Genomic DNA, 24050 nt, shown 5'->3' on the forward strand with positions numbered 1-24050 from the left:
CAGAACTGAAATCCTTATACAGCATTCAGGACTAGCAAAATCAAGACATGGCCGGTGGTCATTTTAATCCTCAACGGGCCCAGCACAGACCTTATTATCGAAGACCAGACTCAAGAGCACAGAAGAGGTCCACACATCCTGCTTTGCTCACCCGGAATGTTCTCCCTTCCCTTTCTCTCCATCAAATTTGTACTTGTGCTTGAAGGCCCAACTCAGATGTTTCATGGTCCTGACTGTTTTTGGGGGAAGGAACAGCCGTAAGATAACTTTCAATAGGTCCTGCTCCTCCACTCCACACGGTCATTAGCTCCCTTTGCTGCGGCACAAAATGAGACACAAAATACAATGGGCCTTGTGCTACTTTCAACATTGGCTGTGGCATATTTCAATTTGGAATATGGACTCTCCACAAACAGAGAGTCAGACAAAGTCCATACATATCGGGGCAAATGCATTCTCTATTCTGATGCCCCACAAAGCATTGAATGGGTCCCAGTGTCAACCGTACAACACCATTGACCTCTAAATGCCACACCCCCATCCCTACATGGACAAGTAATGGTTTAGCGGAGAAAGTATCATCTGTAGGATGTACAGAATATCATGAGTTCTCTATCAGATGCTGTCACATCGACACGAGCTAAGTCACACTCTACGTCAACAAGGAACGAGGCAAATAGTGGCTACTCTTCACCTCTAGAGCACTCATCCTAGTTGGCACGGTCATCCGTTTGGGCTGGTAGGACAAGATGCCAAGGACAGGACAGCTCAAACAATAGACATTTACTTCTCACTATCCTGGAGGCTGGGTGTCTGAGATCCAGGTGGGGCAGAAGCTGGGAGTCTGAGATCCAGGCAGGGCCGAGGCTGGTTCCTCCTGAGGCCTCTCTCCTTGAGATATAGACACAGTGTTCTCCCCGTGTTCTCACGTGGTGTCTCTTCCTCTTCTTATAAAGACACAAATCCCATCATGGTGCCCACCATCATGACCTGATCTCAATGTAATCACTCCGAAAGGGCCCACCTCCAATCCCACCCCATTGGAAGATAGGGCCGCAACATATGAGTCTTGGGGGGATGTAAACCTTCAGTCTGTAACAGTTGGTGGTATGCACAGCACCCCCTAGAGTTGTCCCCCACAGTCGCCTTGGGCTCCTTGTTTCCTACTGAGTACGTTTACCCCACACCTTCCTCTGCCCAAACGCTCTGTCCCTGCCATCTTATGTCCTTCCTACTCAGCTTTTGAAATCATCTATCTAGAGGTTACCACCCTCTCTAGAAGCCCACGCCCGGCTGAGTTCAGACCCTGCCAGGTCTGACAAGGACTAGCAAAATCAAGACATGGCCGGTGGTCATTTTAATCCTCAACGGGCCCAGCATAGACCTTATTATCGAAGACCAGACTCAAGAGCACAGAAGAGGACCACACATCCTGCTTTGCTCACCCGGAATGTTCTCCCTTCCCTTTCTCTCCATCAAATTTGTGGCCTCTGTGTGCTTCCCTGCATTATGTAATGTCACACTGCCATCATCTGGTTTAACTTTCGATGTCCCCTCCCTTTGTAAACAACGATTCGTTCTTCACCCCCGCAACCCCGGCACCTAGCCTGGGCCTGGCTCGGAACAGACGTGCGTCCACAGTGTTTGTGGAATGAATGCGTGAACTCATCTGAAGTCCCACCCTTGGGAAGCAGCAAGCCTAGAATCTACAAATCTATGGGCAGGGAGCATCCTCCCTGTGCTCAGGGTTGGCCAACCTTTGATCTCGTGGCGCCTCCCACGCCTGCAGGGAGCAGAGCTGCAGAGCAGGTGTGCCCGGCTTCCCAAAGCGGAGGATGCCCATTGGCGCCAGGTGGTGCTGGATTCCCTGCCGAGCTGAGCGCTGGCCGGCCAGCGCCGCTCTGGGAGGCCCGGGTCGGCCTTCAGCGTGCACGCGCTTGCCTCATGGGCTCTAGGCTGTGGGGTTTGGAATCTGAGCACGGGGTGCATTAGCTTTTGGCAAAGGGATTGCAGCTTGGTTCATACTTTCCGCTTGGAATGTCGCCTCCCTTTCTTCCAAGCTGAGAGACAGGAAGCCAACACACGGAGGGTGGGGCCCGGGAGGGCCGGATCTCACGAGTCGCTGGGCTGGGGCCTCCACGGAGGCTCCTTCGTGCTGCCGCCAAGGATGGAGAGCCGCTGGGGCCTCTTCTGTATCACGGTGCTGGGCCTTCTGATGCACATCCAAGGTAAGAGGCGTCTTGGCCCCGAGGGAGAGCCGCGTGGGTGTTGTGCTTGCTGTCTGGTTCCTTCTCAAAACTCCTCCAAAGCAGCTTCTACCAAACAAACGCTTAGAAGTTGCCAGGGGGGACTAGAGGAGACGGGAATGGTGCCTTCTGAGAAGGCAGAGGGGACACGGGGGCCACTTGAGAGCCCGGGGACCTGGACCTGGAACTGCACAACACGGACCAACAGCGTTTGGAAGCAAGCGGCGTTCTCTGCTTTTCTGCTCTGCGTTTCAAACACAGCCCGTCCTACCCCGGAATTTAAGCTCGACAGGGTGCCGGGGGGGGGGGGGTGTCTTTTAAATTCCTTGTTCCGGATGGAAAAGATTAGTTCTGCCCATTTTCGTCGGGTACTCGGGTTTGGATTCTGCAGCCGTCTGGATAAATGTCATCCTTCCTTCTTGCAAAAGAAAGTCATGTGAGTTGTTTACGCACAAAACTGGAGCTGGAGCTCACGGGCTGTCTCCCAGATTCGGGGGGTGTTTGGTTTGTTGGAGGGTGGGGCAGGCGGCTACTTAGGCTATTTAGGAACTGTAATGAACTCATGAGAAACGGGACCGAAACAACCCCTCTGGTCATTTTAATACTCTCCTTTCAAGCACGGAAGGTCGGGTGGGATGGAGGATTGGGAGGTGGTGTTGGTTAGGAGTAGCAGGATTGAATTCAGATGTCCCTGTTGGGGCGTGTCCCGTTTATCCTGTTCGAGGTGTGTTCTCGGGACAAGGCGTGGGTTCTCTGGGGGCCGATGGGATGTTGAGGGTCAGCTGGAGGGCAAAGCTTCCCGCACTCCACGCACACATCAGCTTCCCAGCTGATTCTCATGCAGCCTGATGATGGTGCCGTGCTTGCCGCCACCTTATAGATGGGTAAACGAGGCACGGGGTGAGGTTCCATCATGTGCCTGAGGTCACAATGAGGAAGCAGGAGTGGAAATGAAACTTGCCAAGGCCAGCTTGTGGTTTTGGGTCTGTTGAGAAAAAAGAAACTATTTATATCTATCTTTATGTGTCTTTTCCCCCTAAATATATCTTATCTTGTATATATATTATTGTAATATATTATTATATTATTGCATCACGTGCTGCATTGAGGTCTGTGGGGCCTTGTGGTTTGGTGATACTCGAAGGGTGGGATGTGTGCCCGAGGCAACAAGCCAGGCCATGCTGGGCCACGGAACTCCAGCCCACGCTGGCTGCGCCCCAGAACCAATCAAGAGTCTCCCTTGATTCTGCCTCTTTCCTCGTGGCCCCCAAACTACCTTTGATCTAGCTGATCTGTGGGTGGGAAGGCCAAGCCCCAGATGGGTCATTTAAGCCTGTTTTGTCATGCCCAACAGTGGGGCCGAAACTGCCCAGCTATGTAGGGCAGTGGTTCTCAATCTTCGGTGTGCAGAATCACCTGGGAGGGAGCTGGATTAAAGGCCCTGCCCCTTGAGATGCTCATATGGTATGTGGGTGGGGCTCGGAACCTGTAGATTCAAAAGCACCCAGAGGGACTCTGTGCAGAGTCAAGGCTCCCTTGAAGGGATGATGAGTAAGCACCGGGCCATCTGGTATACCCTTGGGTGGAGACTCATGGATCTGTGGCACGAGGGTGGAGACTCACTGATCCGTGACATAAGGGGACAGCTATTCTGGGGTTCCCCATTCAGTGATGCATCATTAGCCAGCACAGCCAGGCCAGAAGGGACATCCTCTAGATAGACATGATGCAGCCTGCCATTGTCTCAACTAGGGGCCACTTTGCCCCCAGGGGACACTTGGCAATATCTGGAGTCATGTTTCGCTGTCACAACTGTGAGTGGGTCAGCTGGTGTCCTCAAATGGGTGGAAGCCGAGGTTGCTGCCCAATGTCTGCCACACATGTCAGAGAGTGATCCAGCCCCAAATGTTACTGGTGCTCAGGTTGAGAAATCTCATGTTAGCATGAGAGACTCCATCTGTCTGTGTGTCTGATCTATGTATCTAAATATTATCCATCTATTACCTGTCCACCTATACATACGTACATCTATGTATTTGTTGATCTGTCCATCTATCCATCCATCATTTATGTATCCATCCATCCATCTACCCATCTATCCATCTATCCATCCATCCATTCATCTATCTATCCATCTATCCATCCATCCATCCATCACTTATGTATCAATCCATCCATCCATTCTTCCATCTATCCATCCATCCATTCATCTATCTATCCATCCATCATTTTTCTATCTATCCATCTATCTATTGATCCATCCATCCACCCACCCATCCACCCACCCATCTATCCATCCATCCATCCATCCATGCATCCATCCATTCATCTATCTAGCCATCCATCATTTATCTATCCATCCATACATCCATCCATCCACCCATCCATCCAACCAACTATCCATCCATCCACCCATCTATCCATCCATCCATCCATCCATCCGTCTATCTATCCATCCATCATTTATCTATTTATCCATCCATCCACCCATCTATCCATCCATCCATCCATCCATCCACCCACCCATCCATCCATCCATCCACCCATTCATCTATCTATCCACCCATCATTTATCTATCTATCCATCCATACATCCATCCTTCTACCCACTCACCCATCTATCCACCCATCCATCATATCTATCTATCTATCTATCTGTCTATCTATCTATCTATCTATCATCTATCTATATATATATCATTATCATCATTGTCAATCTATAGACTGAAATTTATTTTAAGGAATTGCCCCACAGGAGTGTGGGGCTGGCAAGTCCAAAACCATGAGGGCAGGCTAGAAACTCAGCTCAGATGCGACCCTGCCGTGTTGAGTCTGACTACCTTCTTTTCCAGGAAACCTCGCTCATTGTGTTTAAGGCTTCATCACATCAGAAGAGGCCCACCCACATTACCGAGGGTGATATGCTTTCCCAGCACGTGATTGCAGGTGGCAGTCCCATTGATAACATACTGGCACAGTGACATCTACACTAGTGTTTGACCAAACATCTGGGCCCTGAAGCCTGGCCACATTGACACAAAATATGAACCATCTGGGATGTTTTCATGTTTCCACTTCCCTTGCCTGAGATGCCAACTCTGCAGATTTTCCGGAGGGTTCCAAGGTCTTTCTGCCTATTCTCAGCCCCCCGGGCTCCCTCAGCTGTGTCGTCAGAAATACTCCCGTGTTTGTTTCTGTTGCAGGGCTGGAATGGAGGCAGGGCTGTTAAATCTTTTAGTATCCCCACTTTCCCTGTGACCTTGAGCTACGCCCTTGAGGGGGCTGTCTCTGGTGAGCACAGCTGCTGTAGAAATTGCCACATTCTTGAGAACCAAGGGGGCAAAGCATGCAAAGCATTGTGCCTTCTGCTCTGAGTGTTCAGACGGCTTTCCGGGGTGACCTTGGAGCAAATTCTCAAGAGTTTTCAAAATGTTTTCTTCCAATATTTTGTTTTTATCCTTGTGGATCACAATAAAATATGATCTGGACAAAGTGCTGATACTCGGGGGAGGTAGTTGGGAAACTTTGCTGGGCAACGGGCATCAGGATTGCTGGGGGACAGGGTCAAGATGCAGAGTCCTGGGCCCCGCTCTGGATGCTTTCTCAGCTTTGCAGGTGGTCCTCCTGCGTCAGCAATTTGGGGAGCCCCTGCCTCTTATCCAGGGCACGCGGGGAGCATCTAGTGTCCTCCCCCCAGATGACATCCATCAGCCTCTCTAGTTTTTAAGGCTCTGAGTAAAATATGAGGCCAGATTCACTGTATTCAGAGGTCTTTGGGGAAGCGGGAAGGTCCCATGTGCATGCAAGTTATACCCAAAAGGTGATAGGTTTCCTTTTGCAAGAGAACAGAGCTGTTTCTGTTCAAGACCCATGGCTGTCCCTTGGAGTTTCCTGGAGTTACTGACAGGGCTGCTCTGAAGGTGGCCCACAGGGCATCAACTTGGAATATTTGCACACTGCATGGACAGAGGCCTCCACAGCTGGTGCAAAGCTGCCTTCCCTCCTCCTCCTGGGAAGCAGCAGCCTGGGGCTCTTGTTTGGCTCTTATTTTCTTGAAGGGGGTGAGGACCTCTCAGATCCTCGGGGGTTGGGTCAACTGGACAAAACAGGGAGGAAGGATGTCTTTCTTGTTCACATGGTGTATTTGCAGACTGAGGCCCTCAGGCCAGCAGCACCAACACCCTGGAGAAACGTAGTTTCGGACTCACCCAGATCTGCTGATCCAGAATCTGCTCGTAAGCAGATTATGGGCTGATCTGCACGCCCTTGAGGGTCTGAGAGGCATGGAGGCAGAAGTCCTGAGGCTGAGGAACAGCGCTGGTGTGGACTCAGCACTCCGTGCACGGTCTGTCCTCATACAGCTCTGCCGAAAATCTCCTTCCTTTGCTCCTAGGACTGGGGCCGGGTGAGGGCCTCCACTCCATCCTACCAGAGCGTCCGGTGGTGATTCCATGGTGGTTCAGCTTCTGCCAGTTTAAGTCTGTTATGGGCTGAACTGTGTCCCCTCAAAATTCACAGGTTGAAGCCCTAACCCCAAGATCTCAGAATGGGGTTGTGTTTTAAGGTGGGGGTCTTTAAAGAGGGGATTAAGGTATAGTGAGGTCATTAGGATGGGCCCTGATCCCATAGGACTGGGGTCCTTCTAAGAAGATAGGATGAGGACAGGCACAGAGGGACGACCACGTGAGGACACAGGGAGGACACGGGGTCTACACACCAAGGAGAGAGGCCTCAGGAGGAACCAGCCTCGGTCCCGCCCGGATCTCAGACTCTCAGCCTTTGGGACCTGGAGGGAACACAAAACCCCTGCCCTGCAAAGTGAAGTCCACAGCCCACAGCCTCAGTCTCCCCCAGGAGCTGCAGAGAAACGCAGCCTCTCTGGCACACCCAGAGCTGCCATGGTAGGGGCTGCATGTCACCCACGTCCTCGGGGGTCCATGTGTACACATCATTCTGGGACACTGCCTCGTTGGACGGTCTGCATTTCACGATGGATGTCTTGGCTTTTGTGATGAATATCCAACCTTTAGTCCTTTGTGACCAAGTACTTCCCCTCCCAGGACTGTGCATGTCGTCGGGGTGGAGGGCTTTCATTGAAAGGGGACCTGGGAACACTAGGAACCGGGACAACTGGTTGACCTTGCAAGAGCGGCTCAGCTGTAATCAGCTGCAGGGCAAGCAGGATGGGGTGGAGCTCGAGGGGACCACCTGCTCATCTCCATGGAGGGTCAGCACTGCCGCCCCTGGGGAGAGAGTCCCTCATGGCGTCCCTGCACGTGCATGCTGAGTTATGCAGCATGAGAACCCAGCCCTCTTGTATAACCCTTGCTGCTGCTGGAAACAGAAACCTCGTGAGCACCCGGAGACTCTTACGCATTTATGCAGAGGTGTTCCAGCAGGAGAACAAGGAGCCCAGAGGCTATGCACCCACACCCACCTGGATGCGTCACCCCTGGGCTCCTTATCACAGTCTGTGCAAACCTAAACGGCTCACCTACGTGCACTGTTAATTTTCTCTATCCTGGGGAAGAGCCCCCAAAATGTGCTTTCTGTACATTAATATATATATATATATATTTAAGAACAATGGAGCAGAGTCAAAGGATTTGCCTGGAGGAAGTCACGATTTGCTCTCTGGGCATCCCTGCTCCAGCGCTGGCCCCATGGGGGGGATTCTGAAGGACAGAAATGGGTCCTATAAACGTGAGTCATGCACTCGGTGGCAGCTGACCCGGAAGGATTGATTTCAATTAGCCCCCCACTTGGGGAAATCAGTCAAATCCTGTGTGAAGAAATGACGCATAATTTCCTGGATGGGACACAGATACAAGGACACTGGTTGGAACAATAGCATGTCAGAGCCTGTCCACGTTCATGAGTGGGTGATCGGCCACGCGATGAGTGTGGTCCACGGTCATTAAATTCGTGCTTTTTTTTTTTCACTTTCTTGTACTCGGAGCTTGCCTGGGGCTGATTTTCTCCTTTAGATCAGAGTCGGTAATTCAGTGGTTGTGGGGGCAGGGCCGGGGGGGAGCTCTGGCGTGGGCTTGTGCGTGGCTCCTGGTTTGCGTGGCAGCCCTGGATGAGTGGGCGGCGGGGACTCTGACAACATCGGCGTGGTATGATGATTATCCCAACCAGGGTCCTGCTGTTGGCTTTGCAGATTGCCGTGTGTCATGTTGACTTGAGGGTGCGCATCAAAGCTGAGAAATTCAGGGCATGAAAAGTGCAGTAGGAAGCAGATGGGAGTCTTGTGGGGGTCGAGGGGTTGGCGGTCCAGGAGAGGACAGCCCCTGGAGATGACAAAATTCCTCCAAGTGCTACTCAAAGACCCCAAATAGCTTTTTGGTTTTGTTTTTGGTGGAGGGAGGGGGTCTTGTATATAATGCTGACCGCCAGACACCCACCAGCACGAGCCACCGTGAGCCCACGTCCCCGGGATCTCAGCAGGATCACCAGCGTCACGACCCCAGGACCCGGGACGCTGCTTTCTCCCTGGGGTCATGGATCCAAAACGTGTGGGTTTGATTAAACGTCCCTGAGCTCACTAAGCAAAAGGAGAGACGAGATCAGAAACAGGTCTTGGGACACGAGCCACGTCATGTGCTCTAAGTGGAAAAATAATGCCGATGAGTGCAATGGGCTCATGCACACCCTCCCTGCCTGGGTGTCTCCAGAGACTGAGGCCCAGGAGCAGTCTCGTCAGCCCGAGTGAGCTCCCAGCCCAGCTAGGACCTGAAATGCACGGGGACCCCTTGCCACGGGTGGGACCCCTGCCACGTCTTGGCCGCAGGTGCTCCGCCTGGCTTGCAGGACTGGACGGTCCCCACATGGGTGCCTGATGCTGGCCAGAGTCGCCAACTGATGCAAGAGGTCCCGGGGAGTCCCTCCCCGCTGCATGCATGAGTCCTGCTCACACAGCAGCCCTTTCAGGGTAAACCCCACGTTTCCAGGTGTGGCTGCCTGGTGACCCATGGGGTGACCCATCTCCCCCACCCAGAGCTCAGGAAGCATTTCCATCCTGGCAAAGGTACTGCTGATAAGGGAGGGGACCCGGAGGCCAGGGCGGCTTGCAGAGGTGGGGAGGGGGCACCCTGGTTCCTGATGCATGCAGAGAGGAGGAGGGGTCAGGGATCCTACATGCCGTGCGGGCAGCCCCCACCCGCTGGGCACAGAGGCTTTTGCTCATCTGGGACGACGGGCGTGGTCGAGGCATGTGGAGCAGCTTACGGGCCGCCGGTGTGATGCGGGGTGCCTGGAACTCTGGGGGTGAGGCCCTGGCTCAGAATGGCGATGGTCATTCCTGAATGTCAGGGCCTGCGGGGGTGGGGGGCTGTGCACGGGAGCTGCACGGAAGGGGTGTGCACCCCCAGCCTGTGCACCCCCAGCGCCCTGCGAGGGGGTGTCTGTCTGAGAAGCCAGCCTGACGCGGAGTCCTGCGCGTCCGCCCTGGACGAGGGCGGCCAGAGAGAGCCCCTGGGGCGGCAGATGGAGCCCAGGCTGTTCCTGCACGAGTAGCAGTCAGAGGCTGGAGCGGAGCAGACCCTGGCCAGGCAGACGGGCCCCCTGCCCCGCAGGGACATAGCCACGACTCCACAGTCGGAAGCCGCTCAGTGCCATTGGCTCTGGAGGGGGCACGTCCCCCGGGGCCTCCCGTGTGGACCGCGGGGCTTGCTGCTCGCTGCACCCCAGCCTAGGGGTCCCCCACCCTCAGAGGCCTGTCCTTGCCGAGCAAAGCTTGCTGCACGCCGAGGCCACCCAGCGTCCAGGGGTCACCTGGTTCCCGACGCCCAGACTCCTTCCCGGAGCGCGGGGCTGCGGCGGAGGCTGCCCGAGGGCCCAGCGTGAATTCTGACTCTGCCCATCAGGCCCCCCAGGAAACCGGCTCCTGGTCTGCGGTCACCGGTGTCTGGGGAGGGGCTGGAGACGGGCTGCTGGTGGGTCTCCTTTGCAGGCAGTGGAATGTTCTGGAAATAGAGACAGGCGGTCGTTGCATGACCCGGGGAACGTGCTCCACGCCGCCCTAGTGCGCGCGTTAAATGGGCGAGTCGTCGGCGCGGCGAATTCTATCTCAGCGAAGCTGTTTGGGGAGAAAAAAAAAGTTGTCACCCCCAAAAGGGGATTCAAATGGGCCAGAATCGGAAACGTCCTCTGACATCGCTCTTGTAATTTTGGGAGCAGCGAAAGGGGCAAATTTGTGCGGGAAGGAAAGTCTCAATGGGCAGGAGAGGAACTTGGGGTGGCCCAGGGCCATCCTCAGCTCATTTAAAAGATTTTGGGGTTTTTTTTAGAGAAAATACACACGGATAAGGGTCCCCAGGTGAAGCATTTCAGATGGAGAAATTCCAAGAGTTTGGGTGAATGCAGGAGGTGTGCCAAGCATCAGCACCCTGGGATTGGAGAGCATCCGAGCCGTCCACCCAGGGGGGACCCCCGTCCCCAAGCTGGACAGCCACACTCCCCGTCCCCCCCATGCACGTTGCTCCACCCAGAGCGACTTCGAGTTGAGCCAGCGAAAAAGCAGAAATACGGTCTCGGCTCCTGCCGAGATTCCAGACTTCTTTGCCAGGAAGCCGCAGAAATTTGTGAGCTCGGGGAGGAGGGCCTGGTTGGGAGTGTTGAGCAAAGCCTTCCGGGGGAGGTCCTGGAAAGCGAGGGGGTGGCCTGTGGCCGGGCCTGCATCGTACACCCACCCGTAGAGAGGAAAATACCCCAAATTCTGCACATGCATTTCCCTCCCGGGGGGGCATTCTTGAAGGTAGAAACGGGGGTGGGGACTGGCTCCTGGGGACCGTCTCACCAAATTCCTGCAGGGCAAGGACTCAGTCAGAGGTCAGGGAAGGCTTTGTTGTCAGGCCCCGGTTTGCAAAGCGGAAGTAACACGGCGCTGGCTCGCTCGGCAGGGGGAGGTTTGGGCTCCGGGTTCAATAGGGAAAAGCACTTGGTTTTGAGTCCTTGTTGCGGTCGGTCGGGCAGGGTCGCGTCCCAAACGGTGGCTTCGGGAGCAGAGGGACAAGCGGGGTGCAGCTCGCTAGTCTTGGATGTCAGCTTCGGGCCGTGGCCACCACTCGGCCAGGTGGGTTGTGCGGATCTTGCTGGCTTTTGTGTGGGCTGTGCTGATTGCTTTTGTTTCCCATTCGGCCCGATTTTAAAAATATTAGTTTCTGTCCCTTGATGTGAGGGAACTTCTCTTGCCTAGGAGGTGCTGCTCTCTGATTATTGGGGTGTTTCGTTGTCGTGAGAAAACGGGCACCTTAGAAACAGCTCACACGTCACCTCCTCCTGGAAGACCTCCAGGTGTGCTCACACAAGAAGAGCAATTGCCCACTGCCTCGTTTTTCTGGTCCCCGAGGCAGCCCGTCCCTCCCTTTCGGGGTGCTCATGCACCTGTCTCCCCTGAGAGAGCTGGGAAGCAGGGCTTGGGGGGTTCATTGGCACACGCCCAACACCCAGCGGTGTTTGCAGAACGCACAGATGCTTGGCGTTTCGGAAACATGCCCATGTTCAGCTTGGGAGGGAGCTAGAAGGAGTTGGGATCCCAGGAGGATTCTTTCCTCCTTGGAGACTGCAATGCCATAATAATCTGCCAAAACATGCGTCTTGGGTGAGGGGCACCCAGCTGCTGGGAAAGACGAGATATTCGTCGGACAAACACACGGGGGGGAGGTCGAGACACTGCGACCCTCTGCTGAGCTCTCACGGTGGGCTGACCTTCGTGCCAAGGCCCCTGTGTGGCTCAGCATGGGCAGGCGGCGGAGGGGAGCAGCCTGCAGCCAGGAACCAGGACCCCTGACGTCTCCCGTCCGGTCCACTTACACCCTCTGTGCCCCCCACAGGTCAGCGTGACTTCGACTTGGCCGACGCTCTCGATGACCCCGGTGAGTGACCGTATTTCGGGGTGGGGGGGAAGGTTTGCTTCCGCCGCAGCTTGGCAGCTGCTCAGGGGGTCTGGGGGACCTCCCTCCCAGCAGGTTCTCCATCCACCTCCGTGGACGAGGCTGCTCGCTTTCCTTGGAGAGGGGGCGTGGGGTTGGAGAGCCCCCCCATGCCCTGTCTTTAGCATTTTTGAGCCCAGCTGGATGTGCTTGCTGCCAGAAAGCTGAATAATCAGCTCCTGGACCATGCAGGAGGGTCTGGAATCAGATCTAGCTGGGAGACACGGGGTGTCCACGTACACACGGTGGGATGGGGAGGGGGGTCTTGTTTTGAAAGAAAGACAAAGGCTTGTCTGCTCTGAGAAGGATCATCAGCGGATTCTGGCTCCGGCACAGCCCACGGTCACTCAGTGCAGGTAGACAAGGGGTGGTAACAATGAGGACGGGGTGGGCACGCAGACCCCTACCTTACAAAGGACAGAGACTTCCTGATGCAAAACCACCGCCCCCATGGGGATTTTCCCCGTGCACGGAGGGTTTCACTGATCTGAACCACCATGGGGCAGGAGGGGATGACGGTCCGTGCAGTGGGAGAAGCTAATGGTGGACGCACGCCAAGGTGGAGACTCTGTTTCCCCTGTCAAGGTGCAGTGGGGTCCTCAGGCTTCACTGTCCCCGGTGTGCACAGCTTGGAGGGCAGGGTAGCCCCGGGGCAGACGGTCCCTGCACGGAGGGAATCTGACTCAGCCCTGGAAAGGAAGGAGCTCAGGCACCTGCCACCGCGTGGGTGGACAGCGAGGACATGTGGTCTCGTCTGCTCGGAAGGAGCCTGGCCATCGTGCACCAGGACGTCCCGTCCGTCTTCCCTCCGCTGAGCTCCTGTTGCCGTCCGTCTGCGCCCCCAGACCCCACATGCACGCTCACCCACACGGTGCTCTGCACCCCAGGCACCGCCCAGCCGATGTCCACGGCCTCGAACGCTGGCCTCGTGGTTGTGCAATTGCCTGGGGGGCTGTGTGCACCCCCGTTACACAGTCCCCGGTGCCCGTGGGCACTCAGGCAGCGTTTGTTGACTGAATAAACACACACATGAAAGAGAGAGAGAGAAGATGACACGTGGCCGCCTTCCTGATGCACGAGTCACCACGTACATGCCCGCGGGCCCTGGGTGCTCTCGGCTAAGTCGGCCTTTGTGCAAAGTATCTCTCCCTCGCCACCAAAAAGCCTTTGTTCTAACTTAGGTGCTCACGAGCCGAGTGGACCACCTCACTAAGTTTCCTCCCACCCACCCCAACCTTGCACAGCTCCCGGGGAGGACTGGTAGATGTAGATTCTAAGTGTGTTTTCTTTCTTTTCTCCCCCCTCCTGCAACAATACACGATGAGATTTGTGTTCAAAACATGTCATATTTAGTCCTTGAAATTTTCCCTTTTTATAAGGGTGTTAACTGTTCCTTCTGTGAGCTGTGCACAAATCTTCGATGCTGATTGGATTTGTTTTTTTCTCTTTGTGCACAGAACCCACCAAGAAGCCAAGCTCAGGTGAGTATGGACGCACGGCGTCCACGTGCACCACAACGAGGACGGCTCGCCAACAGGAACGAATGCCGAATCGCGCGCTCAAAGGCTGCTCGGGGCGTGGGTCTGGAAAGTTCTCCCCACAAGAAAAAAAGAACGTGTGGTAGCTGGTAGCTATGGTGATGGGTGTTAACGAGATTCTGACATGTGCAGAAATACCCAATCGTCATGTTGTACGCCTGAAACTAATATAACCTTCTATGTCCATGACGCCTCAGTAATAGAGACGTGACGTATACAACATACGTGTTATGATATATAATTACATAGCACATAGGTGGGTCACATGCAGTATACATTCTTAAATTATATATAAAATAAATAATATATACGATGCAATAAAATACAACATATAATTATATATATTACATAGCACAAATAGAGCACACATACTATATATTATATACAGTACATACATTATTAAATTATATATATGGGGCACCTGGGTGGCTTAGTCATTTAAGTGTCTGACTCTTGGTTTCAGCTCAGGTCATGATCTCAGGGTCCTGAGATCGAGCCCAGCATCTGGCTCCGCACTTAGCACAGAGTCTGCTTGAGATTCTTTCCCCCTTCCTCCCCCTCCGCTTCTCCGCTGTGCACTCTCTCTCTCTAAAATAAATAAAGACAGTCTTTTAAAACATAAAAGAATAAATTATATATAAAATAAATAATATGTTTATATACCATATAATGAAATATAATATATAATTACATACATTATATACTATATAACATATATGATATGCATGTAAAGTAAATAATATATTTATATAACATAATAAAATATAATCTGTAATTACATATAATGTAATATATATTATGTAACATATATACTATATAGAAAATAGTCTATTTATATTATATAATTATATATGATATAGTACATATATGACACACACAATATATATTATATGTAGCATATATATTATTATATATAAAATAAATAATATAAATAATATATTTAATATATTTATATAACAACATTTAATATATAGTTATATAAGATATTAATATATGTATTCATATAATATATATTATGTGTATATGTACTATAGCATATGTAATAATATATATAAGCATATATTATTAAATTATATATAAAATAAATAATATAAATAATATATTTAATATATTTGTATAACATAACATTTAATATATAGTTATATAAGATATTAATATATATATTCATATAATATATATTATGTGTATATGTACTATATCATATGTAATAATATATATAAGCATATATTATTAAATTATATATAATATAAATAATATATTTAATATATTTATATAACATAACATTTAATATATAGTTATATATAAGATATAATTAGCATATGTCATAATATGACATATAGTATATAAAAAAATAATACATTTAAAATAAAAGAAAGAGAGAGAGAGATAACCAACAACCAGAAGAAGAATATGTTTAGTAAGAAAGCGTTGACATCAATTTAAAAATGCACCGGGAGAATTTCTCTGCCTTTTTTTTTTATTTAAGTTGCAAGCTGAACTTTATCATTAAGCCTGCACCTGCTAGCAACCTAGAGCTCTAGCACCCTCTTGCCGTGAAAGCTAGCTTCTAGGAATTGTGTGTGTGTGTGTGTGTGTGTGTGCGTGCACCCACGTGTGGGTTTTTCTTTAAGTTGCAGTTTTGAGATTTTACGTCTATAGACTCAGTCATGTCTGGCGGGTCGATAGTCGTCTGTAACACCGTGAACAACAGATGTGAATAAGGTGGAAAATCTATAGTCGCGCGCATGTCCTTGTTTTATAGGCTGCTCATAACACAAGGCTATTTCTCTCTGCTAAAAACGCTATGTCGTTTTCCCCGCAGATATCTACCCAAAGCCCAAACCCCCGTACCGCCCCCAACCTGGAATGCCGGACGACAGTGGAAGTAAGAATTTTCAGCCTTAGGGCTCCTTTCCAACCTGGTTTCGTGAAGCCCGCCTTGTCTTTATGGGGGTGGGGGGCTCATCAGGCTGCTTTTGAAATAAGGAGCAGCTTGCTGTGGGGGAGACCGAGTCACACTCCTAAGCAGGGGAGGCCAGAAGGTTGAACCGACATCACTCATTTTATTTCCCGTTGCTCTGAGCGCTGGAAAATACCGTGTGATCAGGGGGTATTGTATGTTCTTGTAATGGATTTTTAATTAGGCTGAGGACAAGTTTGTAGGGTCCAAATTATGTCGTGTTCAAAAACGCCCACCTGTGTGCGCTGTGCATGGCAAGTCATTTACCCTCTGTGTCTCCTTGGCTTCAAAACCTGGCAGACCCAGTTCCCATAGATTTCTTAATAAAATAAAATAACGTAAAATAAAATAAAATAAATTAAATAAAAAATAAAATAAAAGGAAACATTGTCAATAAAGTCCTTAGCAATGCAACAACTCCAAAAACCTAAAACCTGCACAGAATTTCAATGAATTGTGATCCTTGTTTTATGTGCCTTTGTTGTCTTTGTCCAAGGAGAGTCTTGTTGTATTTTAAGTAATTTCATGATGAATTCAGGAACTGGTACTTGACGATAGGATACATCTACCTGCGAACTCCCTTCCTATCTCCCCGTCTCCCCGTCAGAGTTAAACACGACACTGAATTTTATATAGATGAGCTCCCTCGCTTTGCTTCATTTTGATTTCTGCTGGATGTGTGCACCTAAGCGACATCTTTTTTTATGATTTCCTTTTGACTGCCTTCAGCCATTTTGGCCTCCCTGACCTCCCATCTCTGCAACCAGCAATCTGTTCTCTGTGTCTATGACCTTGCCGTTGCTTTATTTTTGTTTTTTTAAGATTCCACATATAGTGAGATGTGTGGTCTTTGTCTTGCTCTGTCTGACTTATTTCACTTAGCATAATGCCCTCAAGTTCTAGCCATATTGTCACAAATGGCAGGATTTTCTTCTTTTTCGTGGCTGAGTAACATTCCATTATATCTATATCCGAATATATTGCAATATACATATAACATATAGATACAATATATCTATATCTGTATATATTATATACATTACGTTGCAATATACATATTACATATAGATACAGTGTAACATATACATTATGTTGCAATACACATATTACATATAGATACAATATATCTCTATCTGTATCTCTATCTGTATATATTGCAATATATACATAACATTGCAATATACATATTACATAAATATACAGTATATCTCTATCTGAATATATTGCAATGTGTTACATTGCAATATATATATTACATATAAATATATCTATATCCATATATTATAATATATACATTACATTACAATATACATACTACATATAGACACAATATATTTGTATATATTATGATATATACATTACATTGCAAAATATATATTACATTCTCTTTTATACATATCGCATGTAGATACAATATATCTATATCTATACATTACACTGTAACATATATATTACATTCTCTTTATGCATTCATCTATCAATGGACCCTGGGGGTGTGCTTCCATCTGTTGGCTATTGTGAATAATGATTCGGTGAACATGCGGGTGCAGATACCTTTTCAAGAGAGTAATTTTGTTTTCTTTAGATGAACATCCAGTTAGTGGAATTACTGGATCACAGGGTCATTCTACTTTTAATATTTTATTTTATTTTTTTTAAAGATTTTATTTATTTATTTGAGACAGAGAGAATGAGAGAGCCAGAGAGCACATGAGAGGGGGGAGGGTCAGAGGGAGAAGCAGGCTCCCTGCCGAGCAGGGAGCCCAATGCGGGACTCGATCCCGGGACTCCAGGATCATGACCTGAGCCGAAGGCAGTCGCCCAACCAACTGAGCCACCCAGGCGCCCCTACTTTTAATATTTTAAAGAACCTCCAAGCTCTTCTCCACAGTGGCTGCACCAGCTTGCATTCCCACCAACAGTGCAAGAGGTTTCCCCTTTCTCCACATCCTCGCCAACATCTGTTGTTTCTTGTCTTTTTCGTAATAGCCAACAGGTGCGAGGTGATATCTCACCATGCAATATAATCTTCAGTTTTTATTATGTGTGCACTTTCTAGCTCAGAGGTAGATACTCGTGTAGCACGGGATGATTTAAGAATGAGGACAGTCTGTTACTTCTGCAGGGATGGGCACATTTTTGACCAGGGGTCTAGACAGGAAAGCCCAGACAAAGAGCCCAGGGAGGGTGGAAGTCTGAGGTGTGACCAGGGCTGGGGCGTCTTGGTACCTGAGAGAGGTCAGAGCCAGAAAACAGTGGGAAGGGAGCACGTCCTGTAAGCAGGGCCGAGGTGAGTGGCTGTTGTCCTGGATAATAGCCAATTCACTCTCTACCTCATGCAATACTTAAACATAAAGTGGATTACAAGCCTAAATATGCAAAGGAACACTTTACAAGTGTTGGAAGAATAGGGGGACACGTCTTATGAGCTCTGGGTAAAAAGAATCCTCTTAGTTGAGGTACAAAATAACACCTAAGTGTCCCATCAGTGGGGTGGTTGTGGGAGACGGGTCACAGAACCAAGGGTATCAACGCACGGCGTCCACGTGCATCACAATGAAGACGGCTCACCAATACGAGTGGCACGGTGAATAGTGCCGAATTGTGTGTTGGAAGTCTGCTCAGAGAGTAGATCTGAAAACTTTTCCCCACAAGAAAAAAAGAGTATGTTGTAGCTGGTATCTATGGTGATAGGTGGATTCTGAAATGTGGAGAAATACCCAGTCATCGTGTTGTACACCTGAAACTAATATAATCTCATGTCAATTATACCTCAGTAATACAGGTATGATTTATAGAACACATGCATTATAATATAGTATATAATTATATAGCTCATAGGTAACTCACATGTAATATACATTCTTAAATTATATATGAAATAAATAACATAGTTATATACCATATAATAATAGACAATATATAATCATATATATTAGATAGCATATATAATATGGCATATATACTATACCTGTAAAGCAAATGATATATTTATATAATATAATAAACTACAATATCTAATTATATATCATATATATCATATATTTTATTGGATATACGCTATATATAAAATAAATGATATGTTTATATTATATGGTTTATAATTACATATCATGTAATATATATAACACACAATATACATTATATGTAGCATATACATTATTAAATTATATATAAAACAAATAATATATTTATATAACAATAAAATTTAATATATGTTATATAATAGCACATATAATATGTATCATATTCTATGATGTTTGATATGATATTATTTGATATTATATCATATGATATATTATATATAAGTAAATAATGGATTTAAAATAAAAGAAAGAGAGAGAGAGATAACCAACAACCAGAAGAAGAATATGTTTAGTAAGAAAGCGTTGACATCAATTTAAAAATGCACCGGGAGAATTTCTCTGCCTTTTTTTTTTATTTAAGTTGCAAGCTGAACTTTATCATTAAGCCTGCACCTGCTAGCAACCTAGAGCTCTAGCACCCTCTTGCCGTGAAAGCTAGCTTCTAGGAATTGTGTGTGTGTGTGTGTGTGCGTGCACCCACGTGTGGGTTTTTCTTTAAGTTGCAGTTTTGAGATTTTACATCTATAGACTCGGTCATGTCTGGCGGGTCGATAGTCATCTGTAACACCGTGAACAACAGATGTGAATAAGGTGGAAAATCTATAGTTGCGCACATGTCCTTGTTTTATAGGCTGCTCATAACACAAGGCTATTTCTCTCTGCTAAAAACGCTATGTCGTTTTCCCCGCAGATATCTACCCAAAGCCCAAACCCCCGTACCGCCCCCAACCTGGAATGCCGGACGACAGTGGAAGTAAGAATTTTCAGCCTTAGGGCTCCTTTCCAACCTGGTTTTGTGAAGCCCGCCTTGTCTTTATGGGGGTGGGGGGTTCATCAGGCTGCTTTTGAAATAAGGAGCAGCTTGCTGTGCGGGAAACCGAGTCACACTCCTAAGCAGGGGAGGCCAGAAGGTTGAACTGACATCACTCATTTCATTTCCCGTTGCTCTGAGCGCTGGAAAATACCGCGTGATCAGGGGGTATTGTATGTTCTTGTAATGGATTTTTAATTAGGCTGAGGACAAGTTTGTAAGGTCCAAATTATGTCCCGTTCAAAAACGCCCACCTGTGTGCGCTGTGCATGGCAAGTCATTCACCCTCCGTGTCTCCTTGGCTTCAAAAACCTGGCAGACCCAGTTCCCATAGATTTCTTAATAAAATAAAAGGAAACAGTGTCAGTAAAGTCTTCAGCAATACAACAGCGCCGAAAACCTAAAACCTAAGACCAGGTAGAGCCATGTGAGGCTGGGCTAAGCCAAGGGCTTCCAGGAGCGTTCCTAAAATCCCCTTGCTATTTTCTGACAGGTATCTACCCAAAGCCGAGGCCACCCCCTCGCCCGCAGCCTGGCGGTTCTGACGGCGGTGGAGGTAAGCGCATTAAGACGGGATTCGGAAGCGTTGGGGATGGATGCAGCATCCACACTGACGCTCTCGAAATTCCGTCCTCGATGGTGAAATGGCAATGTTTTTCAAATGTCCAGAGGCTGTTTTATAAGGAGTGCACTCCAATGTTGGGGATGGAGGATCCACCCTTCAATCCCTCCGTCAGGGTGCACACCCTCAACTCCATTTGCTGGAATGCTCTACACAGACCCCATGCCCTCCCCAAATTCCCGGCCATGGCATCCAGTGTCCTCCAACATGGCATCCATGTCCCCTCCTTAATGAGGGGTCATGACGGACGCTGGTCATGGCTCACAGATGTTTCTGGAGATCCCACTTGAAGCAAAATTAATGAGAAATCATGAGCTCTATCATGAGCTCTCTGGAGTCGCGAGACTCAGCTTCTTGAAGATGCCACCATGTCTTCGGCGGCTGGCCCTTACTGGATGGCAGGACAGGTATAATTATATATCATATATATCATATATTTTATAGCATATACACTATATATAAAATAAATGATATGTTTATATTATATGGTTTATAATTATATATCATGTAATATATATAACACACAATATACATTATATGTAGCATATACATTATTAAATTATATATAAAATAAATAATATATTTATATTATTATATACCCCTTTCCCAGGGGTCCCCACAGCTCTGGGCAGGTGTCCCTTATGGAGCGATTTCTATGGAGAGAAATTGAACAGGTCACTGCCTGATTTTGCATTTCACAGTTTTATGAGACCCCGGGTCAGACAGCCGTGCATATCCACGGGGGTTTCTCAGAGACTGGACAGAGACCAAATCATTAATATGGGGAAGGGGAAAGAGGCGCAGGCTGACTATGGACAGTCCTGCAAACCCTGAGAAGTTCCCCTTGGATGTCATCTGTGTCCCAAGTGGCTCAGTCCTGTACACACGCCCTGGGAGGGCAGGGGGCATTGGAACTCCACGGGGAGAGAAGGGTGGGTTGTGCAGACAAATTTTGCCCACAGATGCTTAGGGCATCCTAAGTCCCCAAACATGCATCTCTGGGGCCATGTCTTGGCTCTTGAGGAGAAAGCATGCAGGCTTCACGCATCTGGGAGCAGCAAGCAGGTGGACACCTTCTGTAGGGTTTTCCAAGCAGGTGGATGCCTTCTGTGGGTTTTCCAAGCAAGTGGATGCCTTCTGTAGGGTTTTCCAAGCAGGTGGATGCCTTCTGTGGGTTTTCCAAGCAAGTGGATGCCTTCTGTAGGGTTTTCCAAGCAGGTGGATGCCTTCTGTGGGTTTTCCAAGCAGGTGGACACCTTTTGTGGGGTTTTCCATTGGATGCACATCTTCCAACGCTGAAGTTGGCTGCATGCATCTGCACGGCATTAGCAACCGCCCAGTTCATACGTGAGGGCTGTGGGGTCTCTGCCAGGACCTGCCTCCCTGTGGGTGCAGGAGGCACCTGGGAGGTGGGCAGGCTGCGGCTTGCGGCCAGTGCCGTGACAAGATACTCAGTTTCCTATCTGGGGACAGCAATCGTTGGCCATGGGTGCTGTTGCTGCCCCCTGGAACCCCCTTTGCACCCAACACCCCGATACAACTCACATCCAGCTGCCGGCTTCTGCAGATAGGCTGGCCCCCCGCCTCTAAAGGCCCTGAGGTTTATTCTGATTGTAAACACGGACGTTCCCCCATCGGCCCCAGCGGGCAGCTCAGGGCCCCTCGCCAGACTTCATATGTCAGCATCCCCAGAAAAGGGTCAGGATATTTGGTGCCTAGGAGAATGTTAACAAAGGCAATCACTGAACCCCAAACTGAGCTTTGGGGACCCAAGTGCACATTAAATTTCACTGTATTTTGATTAAAAGAAAAAAATCCAAAACCGGCTCAGGGTGTAAGCAAGTTTATTCAAAAGAGGGCAGGGAAATTCCAGTGAGCACGCATCACCATATTCCACTGTCCCACACGGGGACGTGCGGGAGGCTGCACGGTGTATCCGACGTGTGTGTTTGCTGACACGACCGAGCGGTTAACTCGCTTCTGATACTCTGTGCCCGAAAACAGCCCCGGATCCCGCAGGGTAAGGGCTCAGTCCAAGGGCACCGTCGCCAGTTGAGACAAGAGTTGCAAATGCAGGTTGTCCCCTGAGCTTCTGAACGTCTGGCTATAGATCGGCGGTTCCCAGGGCTCCGTTAATTTGCCAGACTGGCTGACGGGACTCGGGGAAAACACAGGTGATAGTTTACCCTACAGGGTCTGATAAAGGATATGCACGAGCTCTCGGGGGAACAGGTGCATGGGGTGAGATCTGCAGGGGTCCCGAGGACAGGAGCTTGTTTCCCCGGGGAGGGGCAGTGCGTCCCCCATGCGGCATGTGGATGCGTTCCGCAACCGCGACTCTCGCTGAACCCCGTCCTTTTGGGTTTTAGGCGGGTTTCAATCACGCAAGCACGATGGATTAAATCGTGGGTCACTGGGGATTAACTCCACCTCTGGCGCCTTCCCCGTCCCCAGAGGTCAGGGGGGCGGGATTGCAATTTAGGACCCGCTCATCACAGGGGGGCTTGGTGCCCCCGGCAACCAGCGCCCATCTTTAGGGCCTTTTCAGAAGCACCTCCTTTCACGTCAGCTCAGGTATGCTTGGAAATTCCACGGGTTTCAGTATCCAGAGGCATTCCATAGTGTTTCCGTGAGCACATGCTCTGTGCCGAGGCTGGTTCTTGGTTCTCCGCGTGGGGGTGAGGCAGCCACCAAGCGGACGGGGATGGATGGGGCAGTGGGAGCTGTGGGGTCCCACCCAGGGTGGAGGTGGTCTTAGCACAAGGGCTGAGGCAGGAAGAGAAGCCTGCATTCGGTGCAGAGGGCATGTGCAAAGGTCCTGGGGCCTGGGGGGGTCTGAGATATGATGGATCACTGCCTTCCTCTGCGTTCCGCACCTCCCTTCAACTCTCAGATCATAAGGGGCCCGTCCAAGCACCTTCCCTCCGCAGGCTGCCGGGTCCCCCGTACCTTCTCCCCAAAGGAAGAATGGTGTCCCACGTGGACGGCACTGGGAACACCTGCAGTTTGGTCCCACTGTCCCGGCGTCCTGCAAATGGTCTGCCCCGCTCTCCATAACGTGCCCACGCGTCCGTCATGCGGGCTGGGGTTTACGGAGCGCTGTCCGTACAGGGTCTCAGGGATGGTCTGTGCACCCCGCAGGTTACTTCGGCAACACGGACCGGGACGACGGCCGCTACCCGCCCAGACCCAAGCCACCCGCAGGTATGCCCGCGGGTTCTCTCTCTTGACTGGAGAGGTGTTGGGGAGGCCTGGGTGCAGAGTCGGCCCCGAGCGGAAGATGCGCTGCACAGGGCGTCCGCGTCCCACGCGTCCCACGCTGCGTCGGAGGGCGTGCTCCGTGCGCCTGTCCCCCCTGGAGGTTTGTGTCGTGGGCAACACGGGCCACGGGGCAGATTGCACTGACAAGTGGTGGTTGTGTCTGTGTAAACGCGCGTGTGTGTGTGTCTGCGTATACTCGTGCGTGTGCGTTCCTTTATAGCTCGGCACACACCTGGGCACGTGCCTTTTCCCGGACACTTCTGTGCACGTAGGTATCCTGCAAGGCGTGATGTGTGCTTGGCTTTGGAGACACCCAGCTCTCTGTGTGTCTCTGTGCTCGCATAGGGATCCCCGTACAGACCTTTAAATATGCACCTGACCTGCGTCCATCCGTCTCTGCACGTCTTTACTCATGCACAGATCCCTTATGAATGCATGTACGTATTTATACATCTTTTTTTTTTTTTAAAGATTTTATTTATTTATTTGAGAGAGAAAGAATGAGAGAGAGAGAGCATGAGAGGGGGGAGGGTCAGAGGGAGAAGCAGACTCCCTGCCAAGCAGGGAGCCCGATGCGGGACTCGATCCCGG

At 49.7% G+C, this 24050-nt stretch overlaps 1 protein-coding gene across 2 annotated transcripts in view; it reads left to right on the forward strand.

Annotated features, from left to right (window-relative positions):
* The first annotated feature begins 1641 nt into the window (after window positions 1–1641).
* XG (Xg glycoprotein (Xg blood group)) overlaps window positions 1642–24050 on the forward strand; it is a 34151-nt gene continuing 11742 nt past the window's right edge. Inside the window, exons 1-7 of one of the 2 annotated variants that reach the window (XM_035029658.1) lie at window positions 1642–2228; window positions 12083–12124; window positions 13639–13662; window positions 15542–15604; window positions 19457–19519; window positions 20070–20132; window positions 23340–23402. In XM_035029658.1, the coding sequence (XP_034885549.1) occupies window positions 2168–2228; window positions 12083–12124; window positions 13639–13662; window positions 15542–15604; window positions 19457–19519; window positions 20070–20132; window positions 23340–23402 (379 nt within the window). In that variant the 5' untranslated portion in view covers window positions 1642–2167. The remainder of the gene's footprint in view (window positions 2229–12082; window positions 12125–13638; window positions 13663–15541; window positions 15605–19456; window positions 19520–20069; window positions 20133–23339; window positions 23403–24050) is intronic. The other variant, XM_035029657.1, reaches the window with a different exon arrangement.

This window comes from Mirounga leonina, unplaced genomic scaffold, assembly GCF_011800145.1.
Source record: "Mirounga leonina isolate KUSES-001 unplaced genomic scaffold, KU_Mleo_1.0 Mir_268, whole genome shotgun sequence".
NCBI classification, from domain to species: Eukaryota; Metazoa; Chordata; class Mammalia; order Carnivora; family Phocidae; genus Mirounga; species Mirounga leonina.